At 45.3% G+C, this 25621-nt stretch overlaps 2 protein-coding genes across 4 annotated transcripts in view; one reads left to right on the top strand and one right to left on the bottom strand.

Moving 5' to 3' along the window:
- The first annotated feature begins 1554 nt into the window (after window positions 1-1554).
- Window positions 1555-19299, top strand: LOC103175686 (glucagon-like peptide 2 receptor). Its single transcript, XM_007888840.2, has 13 exons — window positions 1555-2024; window positions 5434-5527; window positions 9025-9129; window positions 9874-9998; window positions 11297-11403; window positions 11891-12047; window positions 13054-13213; window positions 13642-13702; window positions 14229-14298; window positions 14588-14676; window positions 16160-16298; window positions 17721-17762; window positions 18687-19299. The coding sequence occupies exons 1-13, from the start codon at window positions 1857-1859 to the stop codon at window positions 18990-18992; spliced, it is 1623 nt and encodes a 540-aa protein (XP_007887031.2). The 5' UTR covers window positions 1555-1856; the 3' UTR covers window positions 18993-19299.
- Window positions 19300-21986: 2687 nt separating this feature from the next.
- LOC103175688 (recoverin) overlaps window positions 21987-25621 on the bottom strand; it is a 6491-nt gene continuing 2856 nt past the window's right edge. The window contains exons 1-4 of one of the 3 annotated variants that reach the window (XM_007888845.2): window positions 25149-25424; window positions 24156-24721; window positions 23305-23416; window positions 21987-22438 (exon numbers count right to left, since the gene is read on the bottom strand). In XM_007888845.2, coding sequence (XP_007887036.2) covers window positions 22323-22438; window positions 23305-23416; window positions 24156-24536 — 609 coding nt within the window. In that variant the 5' untranslated portion in view covers window positions 24537-24721; window positions 25149-25424 and the 3' untranslated portion in view covers window positions 21987-22322. Of the gene's footprint in view, window positions 22439-23304; window positions 23417-24155; window positions 24898-25148; window positions 25425-25621 lie in introns of those variants that run through there. The other 2 variants (XM_007888844.2, XM_042342448.1) reach the window with 2 other exon arrangements.

Raw genomic sequence — 25621 nt, 5'->3', positions numbered from 1 at the left:
AGGTGCTGTATCAAATGTAAGGATTATTATTATAGGGGTCTCCTCTTATCCCACTGACCCCACCCCAGCACTGACCACACCCCATTCACTGACCCCACCCCATTCACTGACCCCACCCTGAATGGTGATTTCAGGACAGACTCTGAAGAGTCAGGAGCCATGGAATCTGCACAAAGGCCAACAACGTTTGCTCTGTAAATAGTTCCTGAAGGAATGTCTGGTAGTCAAGTGGCCATGTGCAGGTGCAGAGGCCAGCCATGGGTAGGCCTTCAGCCAGCAGCAATGTCAGCTATATGAGCAAAGGTCAAACACACCACTCAGCTTGTCTATCCCTCCAGCTGATTTAACTGACGTTCCCAACCTTCTAAAAGGGAAATTGACAAGGTTAATCAGAACATCACAGGAGACATTTGGATAAAACAGAATTGATCAAGTCAAGACAGCTGGAACCTCTTCCCCAGTAATTACTGTCAAATGCACTGACTGTTACTGAAGGTAAATGTAACAGTCATTTACTCCATCACAATCCCCCAAACAGCCACGTGGGGATTTAGTAATTTATCTGAAGGATTGTTGGCTCGGACACTGCCTGAAATTATTCTCTTTTCAACAGGCAGTTAGGATCTTAGTTTAATATCGTACCTGGTACCTCCGACAATCCAGTGTCTCTTCCCCACCACACTGTGAGCTCAAATTCTAACTTGTGACTTTCTATTGATTAGAGCACTCACCTCGCAAGCGAGAGGACCCATGTTCGAGTCCCGGGCGGGGCAAAACCTTGGGTAAGTTTCCTTACTCCATCTGGTTGTTAGTCGATAGGCCGATCGTTTTCCTGTGCAAATAATCCCTTCAAAAAAATAATAATAATAATTTGGTCACTCAATCCACGACTGTCTGTGGGACACTGCTGTGCGAAATTCGCTGCCGCGTTTCACCCCCAAAATACAGTCGATCCACTTTCCAATATATTTGTGAAGCGCTATGAGACATCTCAACGAGGTGATAAGGCACTATATCAAACGCAAGATTATTATAATTATTATTATTATTATTTATCTTTAATCCCATTTTATATACCTAGGTCTTCGATTGTGTCTATGGTCACCTCTTCCTCTGAGTCGCTGTACAGCATGAAGGGCGCTATATAAACACAAATTGTTGCTGTTGTATTTGTTAACTGCTATGAAGATACTTAGCCATAAAGGCTGAACAGCTGAATTTTGCCCATTATAATATTAATGTTTAATTCTTCATCCAAAGCGCACAAACGTTTTGAACTTCACACAGTGGAACAAATTCATTTGAAAAGTTGAGAATCGTAATTATAAACGCCATAATCTGCAAAACACTGACCGCCTCTTGAACAAATCCATTAGTCCAGCAACGCACGGGGTTAGGGAATATTATTTCATCTGTAAATAAGAGTGGGGGTTGTGTGTGTCTCCGTTTCTGTGGTAACCAGCCTTGATTCGGGAATGATTGGTGGAGAAAAGTATAGGAGGCAGTCAAGCATGTTCACACTGCAGGCTGATGTTGCCAGCATGGAATAGCAGACAAACAGACGGACGGACGGACAGTGGCACTTGTGTCTCTGGGGAGCAAGGAATGCAATGAAAAATTTCAACAGGCTGTTTTAGGACGGATAGGTACTAAACTGGACTGGATTTTGAATGGAACCACATTAGATTTGACTGCAAAGACCGTGGGCGCAAAGCGTTTAAAATAATCCATGGGAGCAACAAGACAGATGTAAAACAGACAGCTGTAATTTTCACAGATGCTGCTCGCCTCTCTCCAGCACAGTTTGGGGGAAAAAGGGAAGTGGGTCGGGATTCGGGCAGCCCAAGGGAAATGAAATGTCCTCTTTATGCTTTGGCTGGCAGACTGTTCCAGAGAGGAGCGCGATGAGAATTCCCAGCGGGGGAGAGGAGCGAGGAGCAGCTTTGAACCAGAAACTGCAGAGTTTGAAAAACCTAAGGATCGCAGGATCAGCGTTCCTTTTGCTCATCTTGCAAACAAAGCAGGTAGGAAATTCGGAGGGCGCTCACCAGTTTATTATTTAAAAAGACAACCTATATCTGGGGGGAGTTCCGCCCGGCTCTAGATTCTGACTCTGTTTGTGACCTTCGGGTGAGATTTGGGAACTTCTCAGAGTTTGGCAAACTGTTGCAAAGTGAGAGGTTAAACCTGTCCGGGTGAATACTAGAGATCTCGTGACACAATTCCAAAAGAGAAGGAGTTTCTTTCTCCCAATGTCCTGACCAGCAATCCCCCCGTATAAAAATTGGTGGGACGTTACTGTGCACAAATTGCCTAAAAACTCACAGTCACTACACTACAGTACAGCACAGTAAATCTTGTGACGCATTTAGGACACCCTCCGATACGAAAGGCTCTGTACCAAATGTAAGGATTATTTATTATTATTATTATTATCAGTAGTAGCATTATTATGTCATATTCCAAACGGCACATGATTAGGTAAGTCCTTCGACAGCCTTAATTTCGAAGCCAATTTTCTGTAAAGTTTCTTCTTTTTAAAAACTTTATGCAGCGCCTTTCACGTCACGAAGGAGGGCTCAAAGTGATCCATTGTAGTGGAGTAACTAGGTGTTTTGTAGATGAACGCGGGAACTGAGTTGTGCACAGCAACGTGTCGCGAACAGCCATGGAGTAAATGAACCATTTTATTTGGGGAGCTGTCAGACAGTATCTACAGAAAAACACAACTCCCAAGTTTAGACTGAATTCAACAATTTGCCAAACTCCGAATGCTCCAAAATGCTGTTACGCAGTTATTCTGGACCCGGGTACAATTTTTTCCCCCAACTTACTGTTTCTAAGCATGTTTCAATATTCCCTTTAAAAGAAATCAGGACTGTTCGTGGGGACGCTGCTGTGTGCATTTGGCTGCTGCGTTTTGCCCACAATCTATACAGCAACTCCACTTTACAGTATGTGTGAAACGCTGTGACACGTCTTGAAGACGTGATAAGGCGCTGCATCAAATGCAAAGTTTATTGTTATTATTATGCTTTAATTTTCAAGGAGCGGAAATTTAGGGGGCGAAAAATTCAGGTAAGACAGCCCTGTCCCTTGTGCGAAGGTCAGGGGTGTGAATCGTATTAAACAGATTCATTTAGCCTCCCCTCTTACCTCCACCTCCCCTCAACACCCCTCCCCACGACACAACATCACCTTTTCCCCATCAGGTTCCCTGTTTTCAGAAAATGTGGACATCTTAGGAATTAATAACACTCGGAGCCCAAAATTGCAAAGCCACATGACGATGAAATATTGCCCTGACCCTGGGGTGAAGGAACTTAAAAGCCGATAAAATACTTTCGTGACTTCAGCAACGTCATGTTTCAAAAGAAAATGCCAAATAAACAGATTCCCCGCTGGTCTCTGTGGGGATGGAAGTTAATTTGATCGACTGACTTTTGCTTAAACGATTGAGTTCCAACACTCGCTTACAGCCAAACAAAGTCAGCTTCACAAAGGGCTTAATAAGAGCACATTCATTATAAACTCCCATCCCAGACCCTGGCTTAACTTGTCACTGTCATCATGCTGTCAATATCCTGGCGACATTTATTTATGTATTTATGCATTTGTCTAACTCTCCACTCTGGGTAACTTGTCATTGAGCCTTTTTATTGGGAGTGAGTGACAAGTTATCAGTTATTATGAGCTAATAATAATAATAATTAAGAATTATTTTTATTCTTTGTACGTTTATGATTGTGTCGATTCCAAGGTGATTTTCAGTGTTGAAAACGTTAAAGTTGGTGGGGTCTATGTCTCTGGTTGTCTCTGCTGGAGAGCAAGCTTCTGTCCATTTGCCTGCAGTTTGTAAACCACAAATGAAAAAGGGAAAGAGTTTAAAGTGATGCCAAATCTGAGCAAGACCCTCTCCCAAATGTCTCATTGCTGTCTGACAGGAGATTATAATAACAGCAGCAAAGGAGCCAATATAATGGGATGGACTAGTCCAAAAGGAGAAATAAATCTTCTCTTTTCCCTTCTATTTTTAGGAACAGGAGGAGACCCCGATAATAATAATCCTTCTAATAATAATCCTTGCATTTGATATAGCTCCTTATCACGTCTTCGAGACGTCTCAAAGCGCTTCACAGGATACACTGTAAAGTGTATTGACTGTATATTTTGTGGGCGAAACGCGGCAGCCAATTGCCCATAGCAGCGTCCCCACAAACGGTGGTGGATTGAGTGACCAAATTATTATTATTTTATTTATTTATTCACGGGAAGGGATTATTACCCATGGAAAAGCGATCCTAAGCTACAGGACTCCACTGTTTCCGTGCTATGTCGATGACATTCTATGTAAGAAACTGACAAGTTAACACACAGAGGCATTGATGTTAAAGCCGCGGCTTGAGATGTGTCCTATGCCATGTGCCCCGGACTCAGTTACATTCACTGTAATGCAGGAAGCTAACAGGAACCTCAATATTTATTTACAGTAACCTCTCGGTCATACATAGTTCTTTGATCAGAGTAAAGCCTGCTGAACATCAGCCTAGGCACTGACCTGACCCCCATGTGTTCCTGCTGTGTGTTAGGCTTAGCACATACAGCAACCGCCAGCTGGGAATAGCGTGGAATCTATTCCAACGAGGATTCACGGACCCGGATAAAGCCACAGGATGGTCAGGGGCTTCTATAGAAGAATACATTCTCCTGCAAAACACACAGTAACTACACTTCACAGTAAATCCTGTGAAGCGCTTTGAGACATCCTCCCGACATGAAGGGCGCTTTCATGTCGGTTGGATTGATATGCTTACATTTCGTATCAAATGTAAACATATTAATGTTAAACTGGAGCATGGTCGGTGATGAATTCACTGAATTTCACTGCGGCTTTTTTCAGCACAAAAAAGTTTCTCAGAAAAATGTAAGAGAATCTTATTTAATTGCGCATTGGATGTTGGCCAGAGAGAGAGGGTGGGGGGATTGTTGGCCAGGGCATTTAATCTTGTGGTGGGGTGGGGGGAATGTTAGCAAGGATACTGGGAGAACCTTCCCTTCTCTTTTAGAGTAGTGATCACACGGTAATAACCGATTTAATTCTGGCCTTCAGGATCTCTGTCCCCTCCCTTTGGGACTCCATCCCACAGTCCCTTCACCTCGTTCCTTCCCTCGTCTCCTTCAAGGCTCCTCTCAGGACCCTCCTCTTTGACCGCGCCTTCAGTCACCCTCCTACCCCCACCCTCCCTGCCCTTTACCCCTCCAGATCCCAACCCCCAGCTCGGGTCCAAATCCCTGACTGTCCAACGCTTTGGGCTGTCCTCCCGACATGAAAGGTGCCGTGTAAATGTCATTTGTTGTTGTTGTTGATGATTCCGAATCAATTTCACTTGTAAATTCAAAATGTCCTTGTTTTTCTTCCCCTTTACGGTGCAGGTCACTGGCTCAATGCTGGAGGAGACGATCACCAATTGGTCCTTGTACAAAGAACAGTGTTTGCAGAACCTGTCACGCTCTTTCCCAAAGACTGGTGAGTAGCTTAACAGTCGCTCTAACCTTTCTCCAACTCTGCAACTCTTTCCTTTCTTTCACAACTATTTCCATTGCCGTGGATGCCATCCTTCAGATGAGACGTTAAACTGAGGTCCCGTCTGCCTGCCTACCTCCACATATCCCCCATCAACTTATTTAAATGATCATTCTTGCCTGGATTTTAAAGTTCCCGCAATGCTATTCAAAAAAGGAAGAGTTTCTCCCTCCCAGTGTCCTGGCCAACATTCCTCCAGATACAATCAATCATTCATGATTGATTCAAGCAATCAATCATTCATCCCGATGTGAAAGGGGCTGTATTATCAAATGTAAGGATTAATTTAGTTAGTGTGTACGGCATGCATTATATTTCAATATGATATGAATTAGGGTTCGGGTCAGCTTGTGATCAGCCAGTGCAGTGTACAGCATATTCATTGTCAGGGGTATTTAAAGGCTGGTCATGATGAGTGTGGACGTTGACGTGAGCTGGGATTAGCATCACAAGAATGAGAATGGGTGGCTCAGATATCAAATCCTGGTTGCTATGAGATTGGTATCTGTATTGCTAATGAAGGTTTACTTGAGATAAGTACCCAGGCCTGACATTTTTATGGATCTGCTTTTCTAATACAGGGCTGAACTGACATTTCATCGCTGGGTAAGTGCAACACTGGTTTTGCAGTGAAATTGTCAGAGGCCCGGTCAAGACTTTTAAGCGAAGCAGCTTAAAAACAAAACGGGTGACATTTCTAAAGCCTCTTCCTCTCCCGATGTGCTACAGGGCCAGATTTTCTCCAGTTTGGGTCAAAGTTCATGTGAAGGGACAGGACAACCACAGATAATTAATTTTCCATTTTGTCTTTTCATCCCAAACCTCCACACATCCCCTAACATCTTATTTAAATGACCATTCCTGTCTGTCTGCCCAATCCTCAAATACCACAAACCAACATCCTTCCTTTTGATCCAGTATTTTGAATGTCAAAGCACACTTCACAGTGAATCGTTGTCAAGCCCAGTGATTTGTAGACAAACACAGCCGCCAATTTGCGCAATGTCCCACAAACAGTTGTGAACTGAATAAGCAATATTATCCGGAAGGCTGCTAACTAGGACAGACTCCCTTCCCTCAGTTTGTGGGAACTGGCAGAGAGGACCCCAGTTTGATTTCTCACCCAAAACCTCTGACAATACAGCCTCCCTCCCACTCCTACACTAGTGTCAGCCTAGACTGTGAACTCGATGGAGAGACTTGAGACCAAAGAAATTCAATGCCTCCTCTCTCCTTGCTGTCTGAGCAATGTCTTCAGCAAATGCCGAATTTGCTTACCCCTGTATTATTGGCTCACAGAGAATAAATGGCCTCAAATTTATAAGCAGCAACTGCCAGAAGCTGTGTTTGTAATACTTGCTGTCTTGATTTATAATAAATCGGTTCTTACATAAACCTGGTATTCTGCTTCCAGAAAGAATTTGCTTCACTATTCGGTGTGTCTGCTCAGAACCCAGCAGGATGGAAACTAGCAAACTAGCAAAAACATTCTGCTGTTTAGCATTCGCCTCTCTTCATATGTAAGATCATAAATATTGGGCTATAAAACACACAGTCACTACACTTTACAGTAATTAATAACATAATAATCCATGCATTTGATACAGCGCCTTATCACGTCTTCGAGACGTCTCAAAGCATTTCACAGAATATACCGTAAAGTGAATTGACCGTATGTTTTGTGGGCGAAACGTGGCAGCCAATTGCACAGCAGCGTCCCCACAAAAATTGAGTGACCTAATTATTATTTTTTGGAAGGGATTATCACCCCTGGAAAACCAATCTTCCAATCGATTAACAAGCGGGTTCCTACGTATTGCTGGGTAAACAGAGGCGTGTGGAATAAGGAAACTAGCCCAACGTTTCACCCTGACTGGGAATCAAACCCAGGTCCTCTCGTTTGTGAGGTGAGCGCTCTAACCACTTAGCTACAGTAAATTCTGTGAAGTACTTTGAGGTGTCCAACCGACATGAAAGGCACTGTATCAAATGCAAAGATTTATATAAACAGACCTCAATGGTCTTTTGCAATTCTGTACATTCCTACACTGTAGATACAACACCTGATTGGATCATTTTTATGTCCCTCCTGACTTGACACAGGGCCTGAATCAATCTACTTCTTGTTGAATTAAGAATCTGTCCATCTCTGATGTGAGCACCTTATTTGTGACAATATTTCACTGGGTGGTTGTTCAGTCATTTAACAACTCCGAGGCTGAAATAATTCCTTATCACAGTGCCTTTCCCTGAATTTATAATGGTAACAAATAATTGTTGCTCCTATCTCAACACGCACACATTCCTCACCATCTACACGCCAATCCTCATCATTAGTTTTAACCTTCGTCTTGTGGTTCCCTTTGTTTCATCTAGTGGAATTGGTTCATTTCTTTTAACCTCCTTCATGGCTCAATGATTGTGAAGTATTATACCAATCTGTCCTGTGCTTCCCAAACACAATGTCAGAGTCTATCAAACCTGGGTAAGACAATCCCATCTGCCTGTTCAGGTGGACATTAAATACCCTACAGTGCTATTCAAAAAGAAAAGAAAGTTTCTCTCTCTCTCCCGGTGTCCTGGCCGACAATCCCCCCAAATAAAATTGGCCATTCACTTCCTGTGGGAAATTGCTACTTGCAAAATGGCTGCCGAGCTTTCCTACAAAATACACAGTCACTACACTTTCCGACAGTGACCCTTGAAGCGCTTTTTGATTGTTATGGGGACTGTGTCAAATGCAAGGATTAATATGTAGCTATGTATCTAAGGATTTAGTGGTTGCAGAAGTCTTTGAATGATCCCCCTGCACAGTGAATATCTGTTTTGCGGGTGATTGTAAATCTGGGTGTTCAACTGTACTGTACTTTTGCTGCAGCGTCTGTAATGAAATCCATTGGAGATCAGGGTATCTCTCTCTCCATTAGTTTGATGGCTAAGTCTAGTCTGACCTGCGATGACTTCTCTTGTTGTAATGAGATGAGCTCCATTTCTACGAGATTTGACATGGAAATATCTGCCGCTTTATCAGATACGAGCAACATCTGGCCATGTTTGAAGCAATGATCTAAAAGATTGGTATCTCTCTGGGGGCTGACCAGAGCATTGAAAGCCCGAAATCCCACCAAGTCTTAGCCTGGAAGATAAGACCAATGTGTCTTTATGTTTACACAAAATTGGTGCTATAACTGTCAACTTGCGTACAAAATACACAGTCACTACACTTTACAGTAAATTTTGTGAAGCACTTTGAGATGTTTCGTGACATGAAAGGTGCTTTATCAACTGCAAGGATTGTTCTTATTATGTACTATGATGTATTTGTATTATTTTTATTATTATTAATATAACTCTGTCTCTTTCCACATATAACCTTAATTTCCCACTTGCTGTATCACTGGAATAATCCACCTATTCTGTTTGGCTTCCAACTTCACCAGGAATATTTTGCAACAGAACCTTTGACCAGTTTATCTGCTGGCCTGAGTCGTACCCGGGCAGTGTATCTGAGCCCTGCCCCTGGTTCCTGCCGTGGATTACCTCGGGTAAGGTTCACTGTCATTGAATCATAGAATATTACAGCACAGAAGGAAGCCATTCGGCCCATCGTGCCACTCCCCCGCCCCCGCTCTTTCCCCACATACTTTTCCTGTTCAAGTCCCTGATTCTCATTCCTTTTTCACTATGTGGCTGTTTTTAATTTCACAATATATTGGATTCGTGTTTTGCTCTAAGCATTATCTCTGCATGTTCGTTCCCTCCTCTCATCTCTCCTGGTCTTTATATGGAATAGAACACGTAGGCTTGTAAGAGGTAGAATTCCTGTCTGCTCTTTTTAAACAGTAAATCCTGCTGGACTCTCAAAACTAAAATATGTGGTAAATCTGCCTGAACAGCCAGCAATTAAAATTCCTCTTCTTTCCCTTTTGTGCCAATTATTTCCTATCTACTTCTCCTGACTGGAGCTGGGGGCATCTTTGTATGTTACCATACACACTCGCACACAGTTACACACACCCTCGCACTCACACTCACCTTTCTCCCTGTTAACCCGCTTTCTGTCGCCCTCATTATCCAGATTTACCCTCAACTTCCAATCAGTTGGCTGCTCACCTCATTGTCCTCTATGGGTTGTGGCTACTGCAATGTAGCTGTTGTGTGTGTTTCTGGAACAATATTTGGTGTGAAAGGCGCTGTGTGTACATGCATGTTATTATTGTTACTAACTAACTCACTCACTAACTAACTCACTAACTAACTAACTAATGGATTCCCTCTGCTCCTTTCAGACAGCACGGCAAAGGCTCACAGATACTGCCTTGAGAATGGGAGTTGGATGACACTCCCAAACTCCACGGAAATCTGGAGGAACCACTCGGAGTGTGCCGAACTCAACCATGGCCTCCCCAAGAAAGTAAGGATCTGACTGTCAGTTTAAATGTCCCTCGTGGCAAACCTTCCCTTCCCTGTGTCCTCACCTTTATATCCTCCACACTCTCGCCCTGCCCTCCCTCTACCACCACCTTCAGCCCTACCCACCCGGCCACTCCCTTCGCTCAGCGAGCACCGGCCCTGCCTTGTGTTCCCCACTCGATTGGCCCCACCCTCGGCTGTTGGGCTTTAAGATGTTCTGCCCCACGTTCAGGAAGTTTATCCCAGACTCTCTTGGACTCGCTCCCTCCCTCCCCTCTTTTAAAGGCACTATTATTATTATTATCTCTCAAAATGTACCTCTTTTGTCTGCGCTTTTGGCCATCTTTCTCCTCTCCTCCTCACCCACCTCCCACCCTTACCCCTCCCCATCTACCTCGCTCTCCCAGCCAGCATTGTGACCCCACCTTGAGACGTCCTCCAGACATGAAAGGCGCGGTGTAAATGTGAACTCTATTGTAGTGTAAGACATGAGTGCGGAGAATTCATTGGAAGACAAAAATGGGTCTTAGCAGCTGAGCCGAGGTGAGAAGTTCGGGCATGTGTTTTAATGAGTCTCGCTGTGAAATGTTCTGTCTAACCTCACCCGGACCCCTGCCTGGCTGTAAGTGGATCTGTTGCCAACGGTGCCAAAACACTAGAGATGGTTACTCTCGCTCCAGCACCGCTGTGTAAACACCCTGAAGAGTTACTGTCACACCTGCCGCCGTCTCTGTTATTTATTGTGTGAAAGTTCCACCCTTTACACTAAAAATAACCAGCAGTAAATCACTCTAGCCCTGTGCCGTGCCTCTAACAGAGGGGTAGTGCTGATTAAAGCATCCCTCTTACCTTCTCCGTGGAGTCCTATAGCTCAGTGTTTAGAGCATTCGCCTCGCAAGCGAGAGGATCTGGATCCCAGTTTATTTGAGTGACTCATTTGTATGTGATCGTGGCAGCCCAGTTGCGCACAGCAATGTCCCACAAACCTCCATTGAGTGAGCGACCGATTTTATTTAGGAGCATTTTCAGCCAGGACACCAGGAGAGTGGTGAAGAGTACTCTCTTCCCTTGTCCAATAGCCCCGCGGGATCTTTAACATCCACCTGGACAGGCAGACGGGACCTTAGTTTAGCATTTCATCCAAAGGATGGCACCTCCAAAAATGCAACACCCCCCTCAGCACTGCATTGGAGCGTCAGCTTAAACCATGCGATTCCGAGTCCCTGACTGAGAGGCGAATGTGTTGCTATTGAGTCAGCCTGATGCACATTTAGCTGTTGTTGTGTTTTCTGTTTGCAGGAGGATGAGCGTAAGTTACTGAACACTCTCCAGTTGATCTACACGGTGGGCTACTCCTTCTCACTGTGCTCTCTGTCGCTCGCCATGGCCATACTCCTGTGGCTTAGGTTTGTGCTCCAGTCATGTTACCATTGCAGTCCTGGTCAATGGGTTTGTGTATGTGAGGTTGGGGGGGGCGGGGGGTTAGAAAACCCATTGGCAATTAAATAAGAGGATGAGAGAGGTAATTATTTCCTCTTTTCCTAATTAGTTTAAAACAAAGGCAATGTTTGTTTTCTGTGTGGTTCAATTACCTGTTTGAGTTTAACCTGTAAAGCCTGTGATGTAAATTGTATGAATCCAACAAACAACAATAATGACAAATGACATTTACACGGCAAGTTTCACGTCGGGAGGACGTCCCAAGGTGCTGGACAGTCAGGGGTTTGGACCCGAGCTGGGGGTTGGGATCAGGAGGGGTGGAGTGTGGGGAGGGCAGGGGTAGGAGGGTGGTCGAAGGCACGGATGAAGAGGAGGTTCCATTGGAGATAAAACAAGTGATGTGCCTTGAAGGAGGAAGCTAACGTCTTGCTTGGTGTGCAATCTGACCTGCAGGAAGTTGCATTGCACTCGGAACTACATCCATATGAACCTGTTCGTCTCCTTCATGCTCAGAGCCCTGGCTGTTCTCATCAAAGACATTTTGCTCCACAGCACTTACTCAAAACGCCCAGATGATGAAAGTGGCTGGATATCCTTCTTTAACGTGGAGGCAAGTGGCAGATGTCAATAATATTATTATCAACAAGAATATAATAATAATAATGATAATCCTCAGGTTTCAGTACATCGCCTTGCATGTCGGGAAGATGCCTTCAAGCTCTTCACAAGGGTTTTACTGTACAGTACAGTGACCGTGTGTTATGTCAGCTCACGCAGCAGCCAATTTGTGAACAGCAACATCCCCAAACAGCCATGACGTGATTGGCAAAGTTTGTGAGGATACTAATCTGCAAAAGTAACATCCCCACAAAACAGTGATGCGACAAGAAGACAATTGACCCGACTTTTATTGAAGGTGGGGGAGGATTTTGGATAGGGATGGAGAGGGGAAAATGGGAGAAAATTGTGTCGCTTTGGGACCCTCCTTAAGGTCCATTCACAGATTCACAGGTCGGTCAGGAGCTCAGTTGAATGACTCACACAAGAAAGGGTTATATAATTAGAATAAACTCTGTGAGCTTTGCTTTGCTCAGCCATGAGTCATGGCTCAGACCAAAAACTAACTCTCAGCTGGAATGGTATATGTTTTACTGGAGTCACTGAACTTTCCTGCATAAACTTCATTCCGCTTTTTTTTCTAAACTATATATTTTTAAACTTGCAATGAAAATAGGCAGTGCTGTCCTTTCTCAGGGCTTAGCGTTTATAGTTGAGGTCAACGATGGGAGAGTTCCCATACCCATCACTTGGTGTTTTACAAAGGCAACTAGGACTTACACAATGCCTTTCACGTTCTGTCTGTCTGTCTGTCTGTCTGTCTGGGCACCCAAACTGTGATGGGAGCAGAAGGAGCAGAACTATCACTCAAGCCATCATGCTGTAAATATCTCTGCTGTATTTATTTATGTATTTATTGTACATATGCCTGGCTCATCATTCCTGATACATCATCACTGAGCCCTTTTCCCTTGGAGCAATGAGTTATCAGGAGTTTACTGTATGGGGTTTGCGATGCAATCTGAATGCCCTGTTATGATGGAGAATGTCTCTTCCAGATTTCCAATGGGTGCAAGGTGGCCCAGGTCTTCATGCACTACTTTGTTGGAGCCAATTTCTTTTGGCTTTTGGTAGAAGGAATCTACCTCCACAAACTGATTGTCTTGGCCGTGCTATCAGAGAAGAACCTGCTGAAACAGTACATCCTCATCGGATGGGGTGAGTGGTTTTGTAATAATAATAATAATAATGACAATAATAATCCTTCACTTTACATAGCGCCTTATCACACATCGCTGAGACGTCTCAAAGCGCTTCAAATTAGATAGATTTCTGTTAGGAAATAATATCTGGGGATACAATCTATAGTTTGGAACATGGTATGTCTTGATGGTGGAAGGCAAACTGGATAGACCTTGGTCTTCTTTCACCAGCAAATTCTTATGTTCTTATGGTGTACTGTAAAGTGGATTGACTGTGTATTTTGTGGGCGAAATGAACAGAGCAGAAAGCTCTTGTATGGGAGTCACCTGCTCAGACTCAATGGGTCAAATGGTCTATCAAACATCGAACGTTAGACACCACTCGGGTTAAGTCAGCTATTAGAGACCTCTCACAGCAATAACCCTTCCAACTTCCCCCTGCAGTGTGCCCTGTGCTGTTTGTTGTGCCTTGGATCATAACGAAGATCACAAGTGAAAATGAAGGGTAAGATAATAATCCTTGCATTTGACACAGCGCCTTATCATGTCTTTGCGACATCTCAAAGTGCTTCACGGAAATACAATGTGAAGTGAACTGACTGTGTATTTTGTGGGCGAAACACGGCAGCAAATTGCGCACAGCAGCGTCCCCACAAACAGTCGTGGATTGAGTGACCACATTATTATTGGTTCCTGGCGCGAGAGCATATTAAGGATGGTCCCTATCGAGGAATTCTGTTAGCATCTGCTCCATAAATAGTTGGTGACAGACCGGAGTTTCCAAACCACCCACATTGTGCATTGCAAACAAGCAATAATGACACATAATGATCCTTGCATTTTATAAGGTGGCTTAGCATGCCCACGTAAAGCCCGTCTTAACATCTTTCCTTTTGACCGAGTTTTTGGTCATCTTCCCCGATCCCCTCCCACCCCGACACACCCTCCCTCACTTGCACCTCGGGCTCCCGTCCTCCTGCCGTGAAAGGCGCTTGTGTTGTGTGTAAATGGCAGTTGTTCATGCTCTTCAGGTGCTGGGGGAGAAACGTGAACATGTGGATTTGGTGGATCATTAGAGGACCAGTTTCCATTGCGATTATCGTAAGTGCTGAAGAGTTCTGACATTGCACTGATCTGTTCACGTACCCACCGCTCGATAATCCATATTGCTGCCCTTTACCTCTGTGTTTTGATGGCTGACTATTGCCTATCATTATACAAACCGGATTGAGAGTTCCACATACCTTTGCCTACTCTTGGAAATCTCCTTGTGTCTGGAATGGAATGTGCACTCTCTCAAACAGGGATGCTCTCATCGCTGAGAGTAAATGTAATTTGCTGCTGTTGTTCCCAGCTGATGAACTCTGACGTGTGGTTTCCTATTTTACAGATGAATTTCTATTTCTTCCTCAAAATCATGAAAATGTTGCTTTCGAAGCTTCAAGCCCAACAGATGAGATTTGGTGACTACAAATACAGGTGTGTGTGGCTTTTTTTCAGGTGACACCCTGGCTCAGGTTGGTAGCAGTTTTGCCTCCGAGTCAGAAGGTTATTTGTAATAATAATAATAATTAATCCTTGCATTTGCTATAGCACTTTCACATCTTCGAGACGTCTCAAAGCGCTTCACAGAATACACTGTAAAGTGAAGTGACTGTATATTTGTGGGCGAAACGTGGCAGCCAATTGCGTATAGCAGTGTCCCACAAACAGTCGTGGATTGAGTGACTAAATGCATCCAAGTGCATTGTTAGAGGTGGCGACGTTTGGCTGAGACGTTAAACCAAAGTCGCATCCTGTTCAGACACTATTCATTAAGAGAAGAGCATCTCCCATTGACCCGGGTAATAATCCTTCAGATAAACTGGACATCTACCTCATGGCTGTTTGTTATGTGAAAATTAACCGCAGTATTTGCCGACTAAATATACAGTAACTACATTTGACAGCAATTTCCTTTGAAGCGCTTTGAGACATTGAGACGATGTGATAAGGTGCTATATCAAATGCAAGGATTATTATTATTATGACCTGACTGGCAGGTTCGATGTTCTTGCTACCATGTGAGGCAGAGGCATGGGTTAAAGAAATGTGGACTTTTAGAAGAAATCGTTGGCCCGTTCTTAAATTGGGTCTAAAATATCTCGGATATCTTCCCAAACGTAAGCCTGGCCTCTTTCGCTGCCCGGCTCGATCCAGCGTCATACCAAAACATTTAGACACATAAGCATTGTCTCTGCATCATATACCAATTGTCCTATCGTTTATAGACTTCAGTGATTTATTTATCCAGCATCCTTCCTCCTGTTTCTGATGGGCAATTGGGATTAGACAGTTTGGGGGATGGAGGAGAGAAGGGCTGTTGGTTTGAAGAAAGAAAAGACAGATAGTGGAAAAATACCAAAGAAAGCCTTACATTGTACGTACAATAAAGCAAGTGTTCAAATCTCGGTGTCGGAGCTTTTCCACCTGTTAACCTTGTACGGCACTTAAATAAACACAGAGGTTTCTGTTGTTTGATGCTGCGAGTTTATGCACGATGCTACAATGCTTAATATTGTCTTTGTCAGGTCTTAGAAGATGAAATCAAATGCATCAGCTCGCCAACAGAGCCCCCCCCCGCCCCCGCCCACCCCCATACACACACACACACACCACCAGACCTTGGGAAAAGTTTCCTTGGATGTGAGGATAGGGGAGAACGGAATATTCCCCCCGTAGCCAGGCTTGGCTGAGATAACTCTACATTCAAATAACCTTTCCCAAGTTGGTATCTTCTCAGTAACTTTCCTCACTACCTGGTGGATTTGTTCTTCTTCCTTCCTTCCCTCTTTCTTTCTTTACTTTGCTGATTCAAGAAGAATACAAGACGTTCGATGTCTGTCACAGGTGAGGGAATAGATTGTGTAAGCCAACTCTATCAGTGACCTACCTCCTAACGCATGGCATCTCCTTGTCCCAGATTGGCCAGGTCCACTTTGGTGCTGATCCCGCTCCTAGGAATCCATGAGTTGGTGTTTATTTTCCTGATGGACGAGCATGTGGAGGGATTGCTCCGACATATCCGGCTTTTCCTGCAGTTGGTGATCAGCTCATTCCAGGTACCCGGTGTCTGGATCATTTCACAGCTGCTTATCATTTGTTTTCCCCCAGCCGCGTGTCTAATACGCATGGAAGCCCATCCCCATGCTTAACAGTCTCCAAACCAAACGGAGAATTCCATGCATTTACACCTACAAATGGAGATTCCAGAGATAGATTGTTGGAAGGAATGCGCTCTCTCTCTCCCTCTCTTTCCCTGGAGGGACACATCCTGCTTACCTAATCCCGGAAAGTATTAGGCGCAGGTTGGCAAGACCCAAGGCTTGTGGACCCCAGAGTGTGCGTTGGGGTATCTGCTGGATTCTAACCAGCTAAAACCACTTTGTAATAGTAATAATCCTTGCATGTGGTGTAGTGCCTTTCAAATCAGGAGAATGTCTGAAAATGCTTCATAGGATTCACTGTGAATTGAAGTGACTGTGTATTTTGTAGGCAAACACAGCAATCAATTTGCACAAACAACCATGAAACAATTGAGCAATCTTATTTGGAGGATCTGGTGGCCGGGAGGCCAGGAGAAACTCCTGGCAATTTACCCACTGGTTTGAGACAAATACACAGTGGCTACACTTGATAGCAATTTCCCTGTGAAGCACTTTGAGGCATTTTGACTTCGTAGACGCTTTATCAAACGCAAGGGATTATTATGATGATGGTAGAGGTGTTGAGTGGGAAGTTGCCGGTGACTTGGCGTTTAATGCACTTTGACAGTGTTAATAGGATTGCTCACTGTGAAGGGGGTGTTGGAGGTTATGTCAACAGGACACATAAATGTTCCCGAGTCAGTGGCTCAGGATCTAAGTCTGTCTCCATAAAGGTTTTGAAATGCACGATTGTTCACTGATAACAATAATAACTATTAGTTCTTTATCATTAATTATGGTGGAGAGATATTTGTTAGGCCAGGGTATCAAGGGATATGGGCAAGGGCAGGTAATTGGAGATAGCCATGATCTTATAGAATGGCGGAACAGGCTCGAGGGGCTGAATGGCCTCCTCTCGTTCCTATGTTTACTGAAGCGTCAGCACACAAAGTGATTCTCCATTTTGCAACAATGAAATCGGTTCATTTTAATCCTTACCAACTCGTTGGCTTTTGAAAAAGTGATAAACCATGGGATTCACGGCCACTGTGGCGAACGGAAGCCCGAAATTCCACCTAGTCTTAGCCTGTGAGTCCCTTTTGCCTTTCAAATCGTGCAGCAGTGGGGAAAACTCTTAAATCCACAGCTTAACTCTGGAAGCCGCTTCACGTTAAGAACATGCGGAGAAACAGTTCTCAAATTAAAGCTGGATTTGAGAATTTTCCACATGATCTCAAGTTTAAGACAAAACCACGACGTTCACAGGCTAAAGCCAGGTCATCCTGAGCCGCACTGATTATGTGACCAGTGACACACTCTCTCTCTTGCTGTCGGCAGGGCTTTCTAGTGGCTGTGCTGTACTGTTTCACCAACGGAGAGGTAAGATATAACTCCAGGCCCACACTAACACCTCCCTCTGTCCTGCCTCGCTCCTTTACCTCCGTTCCCCCCTCCCCCCAACTCCGCCCGGTTCGTTAACTCGCGCAAACGGGGGCATTTCCCCCCATCCCACATCCACCACTCAGCCACCGCCCACCCACCCACCGACCAGTGTGAAGCGCTCCTAGACATGAAGCTTACAATATAAATGCCATCAAATGCAAGGATTATTATTATTAAATTCTGATGAGAGATGAGGTCCACATCAGTCCTCGCTGTGTTAATGGGCGCTGATGTACTACAAGAGCTCCCTCTACAGGACGTGCAGCATATCGCACTAAGCCACATTGTTGACCATCATCCATCGGCCAATTGGACTCCCGTCACCTTACACACTCGGGATTTATAGTAATGATAGTAATAATAATCCTTGCGTTTGACCCAACGCCTCATCAAGTCTTCACGACGTCTCAAAGCGCTGTAAAGTGAATTGTGTGGGTAAATCGCGGCAGTCCCTTGTGCACAGCAGCGTCCCCACAAATAGCCTCCTGCTCGTCCCTCGTCCCCTCTGCTCTACCATCGGCGGCCGTGCTTTCAGCCACAACGCACCGAAGCTTTGGAACTCGCTCCCTCAATCCCTCCGCCTCACCCTCTCCTTAGATCAAGACTGATGACTTTCCTCTTCGACCGTACTTACGGTCACCTCCTCCTTCACCCCTCCTTTGTGTGTGTGTGTGTGTGTTTGTGTGAATGTTTAAGTACAAAATATACACGTTTCGCCCACAATACACAGTCAATTCACTTTACAGCATATCCTGTGAAGCGCTTTGAGACGTCTCGAAGATGTGATGAGGCGCTGTGTCAAATGCCAGGGCTGGTGCTGCCATTACAAAACGGTTGCTGTTGTGTTTGTCGTTGTCCCAGGTCCAGGCTGAGCTGAAGATGCGCTGGAGGTGTTGGCTGATGGTGAATCATTCTGAGTGCGGGGGCTGCCTGCTGGGGAAGCACTTTAAGCAGCTCGGCAGGCGGCCCAAGCAGAGGGCCAACAGCAACAGTTACCTCAACAGCAGCAGCTACTACAGCGACACTCGCACCTCCAGCGTGCAGCTTAGTGTACCCCCCGGCAGCGACCTGCTGGGGCACAAAGGCATCCCACTGGACCCCCTCCCCCAGGCCACGCAGCCCGAGAGCAGCGGGGGGTTCCTGGCCCTGGGGGAGAGCCAACTATAGCAGGAACACGGGGAGCCTGGCGTTCAGCTCTGCCTGTAGCGCACTTGTTGCTCTGGGCTGATCGCTCTCCTTCCCCATGTGGTAAGGTTTCTGCCTAATTGCCATCTGCACAGGCAGGAACAGGAGGAGGTCCGTTCAGCCCCTCAAGCCCGTTCCTCCGTTACATAACAGGGTGGTAAAGGGATTGTATTGTACGCGCTCACTTTGTTGCTGAGCTCAAGACGGGACAAATTCAGCCAGGGACGCAATACAGCACGACTGGAGACGGGAGTAAAACCAATTCAGCCTGGCTCAGTGGGTAGCACTCTCACCTCCGAGTCAGAAGGTTGTGGGTTCAGCATCCACGACGGGACTTGGAACCCGTATGGTCCAGGCTGACGCTCCAGTGTGGTGCTGGGGGGAGCCCCACCTGGTCTGATGTCCCGGCCTTTGGATAAGATTTACAACCGAGGTCCCGTCTGTGCCTGTTCAGGTGGATGGTTGTCCCTCGGAAATCGGGGAACGTGGAGTCACCCTGTTTTTCACACCTGGCAATGTGCCACTGTGTCATAAGGCAGGGTGCCAAGCTCTCCTGGACGCTAGCAAGTTGTTGTTGTTGTCATGCTGTTTGCACTGTATTCGAGTTATTTGTAACTTGCTGCACGGAGAACAGTGCTCATCCCAGGGCAGTGAGCGGGTTACAGGATATTGGCTGCTGAGGGCCCTATCCCAGGCCTGATGTCAAGCTTGACATGTCGCCGGCATCACCAGGGCCCAGATTGCACTGCTTCTTAATAAGAAATCCCGTGGGAATTCCCGTCAAGACGTGGATGGCTCGGGAGCAGAGTTCCTGGAAGGTGTCGCGTTGATCCGCACGTATTGAGGAATATTCCGCATGTCCGACCCCGGCACTTTCTGCTGTAAATAGTTAAGTGATGTGGGTGACTTGGGATGAGTAGCAAAATCGCCACGTTTCCACTCGGGAGATTGTTGCCGAGCCAGTTTGTTGGGTTGTGGTGGCACAGGCAACAGATGTCCTCCAAGTGGTCGCGATTTGCGTTTGCAGGGAGGCATCAAGTCTGGTCTGTGTCTCAGCCAAAGTGGGCAACAATACCAAACCCAACTTCTGCCCTCTCTGGATGAGTTTCCTTTCTCCGCACCCCTCAGCTACAGCAACACTGCCTGTAGATACGGCAAACCAAAGTGGGCTTTATTTGCACAAGGCGTAGGGTGGCTTTTAATGTACAAAGATGTATATACAAGTCATGTATATACTGTAATATTTTGAGTGATATTTTTTACAAAGGTCGTGGGCTTCGAGCTGTGTCTGAAGATGATTAAACTACACGAATGGCACTTGTTTGCACCTTTTAAACACCGTCCCCCCCACCCCACCCACAGCTCCCTCCACACGCCTGTCTTACACAGAATAACCCCTGGCTTCTCTCTCTCTCTCTATCCGTGTCAATCATGTGTCCAGCCAGGGTCACGTTGCTGACACTCACGCTGTACATTGATCTCTTTTGCCGCAAACATTTCTGAAAGCTTCTTAATGTTTAGTTTAATCTCAGCAAATCTGCCCTGACCTCACCTGGCGTCGTGCGCAAAACTAGGCTGAGCGGGGAAATACCTCTTACAACGGGCTTGTTGTCACCCTCCCAGGGCTAAACAAGAATGACTGGCACAGCAGCTTGGCAAAATTCTGGCACCTTACCCTCTAGGTGCTGTCGTGAAAGAATAATAATAATAATAATAATAATCCTTGCATTTGATATAAGAACCTGCATTCTTGCATCTCAGCACCGGATCACGTCGCTACATCTAAAAACACTTCACATTAATTGGAAAAATAACCCGTCCACTACCACGCCAGGCCTGGATCAGGCTGGGCTCGGGGTCTGGTGCGAAAGCAGCTTAGAAAAAAAACAAGATGGGTTTTCCGACCTGCTTACTCCCCAACCCACCACCCATTGCCTCTGCTCAACTGATTCCAGCCTCCTGGGTGTCTCTTGCATCCTCGGCCGCACTTTCAGCCACTACACCCCGAAATACTGGAAACATCTTCCTCTATCCCTCCCTCCCCCTCGCCACTTCCTTCCCTATCTTCAGGTTGCGCCTGAAGACCTTCCTCTTTGATCGACCGTGCCTATGGTCACCTACCCCCCCCCACCCCCGGCTCGGGGTTGTGCCCTGTCACCGTCAGGCGCTCTGGGGCGCTAGCCTGCCTGAGAGGGCACTGTGTAAATGCACGTTGTTGTTGGTGTTTCTGCTCGTCACGTGAAAATTTAAAGAGCAGTATTAAGGGCAGAGGAGCTTTTTCCTCCTGTAAGCCTGGTCGGATTTGAATAGAACATCGAAGATTAAGGAATATAAATAGTCAGCAGGCGGTTTAGATTGAGGATCCCAGGGCACGGGGCTGAACTGGGACAGCCCTGCCCTGGGCATGTGTGGCTAATGACACGGCCGGTTCCCCCAAGACTCGGCGATGAGTCAGACACACCGTAGAAATTTACACACAGTAAAAGGCTATTCGACCCATCGTGTCTGTGCTGGCTCCCTCAAGAGCAATCAGTGCTATTTACCTGCCCTCTCCCCACACCTCACAATCGCCCACAATCGCCCACAAATGAACATTCAACTCACAGGATATGCCGTGAAGCGCTTTGAGACGTGATAAGGCGCTGTATCAAGTGCAAGGATTATTATTTAGTGTATGTTTGCCCCTGTAGCTGACTCTTGTTAAGGTATCTGTCTCGTTGCCTTTTGAAGGTCAATATAAATTTCACCTCAACCACCCCTCCCAACATGATTAGGAATCAATCATTTAGGGTGGTTTGGATCAATCTGGGTTTTGTAATAAACCGGGGGACCCTAATTACACCTAGATTTTATTAACCCTTTTATTACTCTTAATTACCTCTATGTTTTAGCCATTATCCTCAGGCCTGGTGCTCAATAGACCAGAGTGTTGCAATTCGGGTCAGTGCCGTACAATAAGACATGCGGAGTCACAGGTAACGATGCAAAGTAATTTATTTCAGAATCTTACCTTCCATCAAAGTAATTGTGTGGGTTTCAGTAAATGATTTCGGTGAGGTGACTTTAAGGATTAAGGGACTTTAAGCACAAGGTGAGAATTATGTGGAAACCTAATCACATTCACTGGGGGATACAACTTGCTTTGTGTGTAAATGTGTGTGTGTATTAATGTTAAGGTGAGGCGCAATGCGACATGTGGATGAATTAAATGTGTTCTAACTCTACCTCTGTGCAGAAATGTCGTTTGTAAACAGTGCTGCTCCAAACAGTCTTTTTTTTTAAGTGCGTTTTCCCTCCCGAGCGAGCGACGATTTACTGGTTCCTTTTCTTTAGTTGCTCTTTCACTTTCTGGGGCTCGAATTGAATCAGTCTGAGAATTTCGTTGTTTTCCATGGTGCCCTGAATAAATTCACCTTCTGAGAGTTTATCTGTTGTGGATGGGGAGAGAAAAAAAAGGACATTAAAAAGACAGAAATGTATAAATCCCATTTTTCATTATATTTCTGCTGTTGAAATCAGTTTACCTGCGAACAGCAAGCGCACAATAATATATCTATTGAATGTCCATTTTAAATTTGTCATTTTCAGACTGTAAAGCTTGTGAATGCTATTTTTTTAAAATAATAATAATAATCCTTGCATTTTATATAGCTCCTTATCATGTCTTCGAAACGTCTCAAATACATTTCACAGGATACACTGTAAAGTGAATTGACTGTATATTTTGTGGGCAGCCAATTGCACACATCAGCGTCCCACGAACAGTCATGGAATTATTTTTTAATTCCTCTATCTCGCTTCAAGCAAACCACTGGCATTTATATAGTGCCCTTCACTCGGGGTAGCATCTCGGAGGGTTTAATAAAAATGAAAAGTAATTTATTCAGAACGTTACCTGCCATAAACATAATTGTGTTTAGAGTTTTAGAGATGTTGTGGCTGAAACCACAGCCACTGAAGGTGGAGCACAGCACACAATACTATAGTTCTTATTACAGAATAGATACAACTAATTATTATTGGCCCCGTGTACAATTCTCCTGTGCACGCACTTTCATCTGCAATGAACAATTGATTGGAAATTAGACCTGGGTCTAGATTACGCCCACAAAGTATACAGTCAATTCACTTTACAGTATATTCCGTGAGTATATTCTGTGTAGCATCAATAAATAAATCAGTAAAACAATTAGTACATAAAAATCCTGACAACAGATTCAAGCACCTTTAATCGATTAAAAATGTAAGCGACTGATAACGATTAAATCTTATTTAACGGCAATGATTATTTTACCGTTTTCTTTCTTTCCAAAGTATTCCCAGATTTTATCAGTCCTTTTCTCAGGTGTATTCTCATCTTCTGCCAAGCTCTTCTGGTCTTCTGAATTGATCATTTTAAATATTGCCTGGAATAAAGACACACTTGTCACAATGCTGAATGTCGAAATTAAGGCAGGGCTCTCCGACCCATTGTGTATTCCCCGGGGCTCACACAAAGCGATGGGGAGAAATCCCATCTGTGTCGAGATTTACTCTGTTTCGCCCACAAAATACACCGTCAATTCACTTTGCAGTGTATCCAACAGGTCGCTAACTTTACACTGTATCCCACAAAGTGCTCTGAGACGTCCTCCCAAAGTGAAAGCACTAAATCAAATGGGAGGATGATAATAATAATTGGGATTATTAAGTATTGTTTCAATTACCCTCTCCCCTATGGTGTTGGGCCTCGCTCCCTTACCTCCCCACCTTCAAGTCCCACCTTAAGACCTTTCTTTCCAAACCCCCTCATGGTACCCTTGTCACACACCCCCATTTCAGGCTCCCAGTCAGCTCGAGGCACTTTGAGATGTCCTCCCGACGTGAAAGATGCTGTAACATTGCTCCACACTCTTAACACCGGGTTCCAACACCTCACTGAAAACTACTAACCTTTTACAATGAAATAGGTTCAAAGTTTGGGAAGAAATATTGAGATCGTACCCAACCTTGACCTGCATGTCTTAAGGGGGTGGGGATGGGCGGGGGGGGGAGGTAAGGAGGGGGGAACAGGGGTAAAAAAAGCAATCTAGTGCCCTGATCAAAACAAGCTCGCAATAAGACACCACCTGTCCATTACTGGGTTTAAGGAAATGCTTCTGATACCGTGACAATTTGCAGCACTTCGCTTTTGTTGATGGTGCCGTTGCCGTCCACATCGTAGAGAGAGAACGCCCACTCCAGTTTGTGGATGGTTTTGCCCGAAGACGTGAGGTGCAGGGCTATGATAAACTCCTTGAAGTCCAAGGTCCCGTCGCTGTTGGCGTCGAAACTTCTGAAGACATGTTGGGCGTAAGCCTTGGGGTCAGCGTCTGGGAAGAAACTGGAGTAGATCTTCTGGAATTGGGCCTCGGTGACCCGACCGGTCGGGCATTCCTTCAGGAAGGACTGGTACCAGGCGCTCAGCTCCTGCTCTGTGTATTTGGTGTTCAGTTTGAGGTCTTCCAGGAGCTCCTTGGACAGCGCTCCGCTCTTACTGTTCCCCATTTCCACAGGAAGCCAAGGAGGAAATCACAGGGAAGGTCTTTGTGTTGTTTTCCTCTTCAGTCTTCTTCCCGGCACTGCACAAACTGCTGATCTGAGCAGGAGAGGCAGGTTTAAGGCACGGATTAAGCTTTGTGGATTAGAGGGCATTAGGGCTGGCATCTTCAGGACTGGCGTTAAGTGGGTGGCTGCGAATTTCATAGAAAAAAAAATCAATCACAGCTGATGTGTGTGCATAGGCGGATTCTTAAGTAAAGTGTCTGGTTAAAACTGAGTTGTTTTTGTCTACTGTTTGACAGGGCGGGAATGGTATTGCTACAGCGTAATAATCACGATAATCCTTGCATTTGATACAGCGCCTTATCACGTCATTAAGAGGTCTCAAAGCGCTTCACAGGAGACGCTGTAAAGTGAATTGACCCTGCTAGATTTATGTATATATATCGCAACCACCTCTCGTCCCAACCTCCCCCCTTCCCAAGTTTCACTCATCCTAACCGCCCTCGCCCCCTCAGATTTCCCCCCATCCCAATCTCCTCGTCGTCGTTGCTGTACATCAGTCCAGGCGCCAGCAGTGAGCCTATTTGTAGGGACGTCTCAGAGCTTTCCACCCACACAAGCCTTTGACTAGTCTCAGCTTCTGCAAATCCATGAACTCGTTGCATCCAGAGCTTCATCTCTATCCCCGGGGTCAGCGGAGGCTCAGTCGGGGCGGAGATAAGACAAGAACAAGGAACGGCATTGACACGGGGAGGCTGGACTCTCTGAGGAGATCCCGGCACCAGCCGGGAATGCTCACTGGGTCTGACAGGCGCTCTCAGTAATAATTATTATCATTAGTACGTTCACATTATTAATTGTTATTAATCATTATTTGTAGTGAACAGCACCGATAGTGATGCGATGCCCGAATAACATTAACTATGAATTAGAATATGCAATAACAATAAGAATTGATAATCATATTATTATGATATGGATAAGAATAAGAATTACTAACAGGTGGATTCACATTAGTAGCCCATGTGTGGGGGGGTGTGTGTGTGTGTGGGGGGGTGGGGGGGGTGGGGGGTGTGGGGGGGGTGTGT

Source organism: Callorhinchus milii, unplaced genomic scaffold (assembly GCF_018977255.1).
Source record: "Callorhinchus milii isolate IMCB2004 unplaced genomic scaffold, IMCB_Cmil_1.0 Scaffold20, whole genome shotgun sequence".
NCBI lineage: Eukaryota > Metazoa > Chordata > Chondrichthyes > Chimaeriformes > Callorhinchidae > Callorhinchus > Callorhinchus milii.
Note: the sequence above shows the minus strand (reverse complement) of the source record. Positions and strands in the feature narration are given on the sequence as shown.

Excerpts from the sequence above, each read along its gene's own strand:
- LOC103175686 (XM_007888840.2), top strand. The coding sequence starts at position 1,857 with ATGTCCTCTTTATGCTTTGGCTGGCAGACTGTTCCAGAGAGGAGCGCG. Across the intron at positions 9,999-11,296 it reads ACCATGGCCTCCCCAAGAAA|GAGGATGAGCGTAAGTTACT; the intron begins GTAAGGATCTGA and ends TTCTGTTTGCAG. Across the intron at positions 14,299-14,587 it reads CAGTTTCCATTGCGATTATC|ATGAATTTCTATTTCTTCCT; the intron begins GTAAGTGCTGAA and ends CCTATTTTACAG.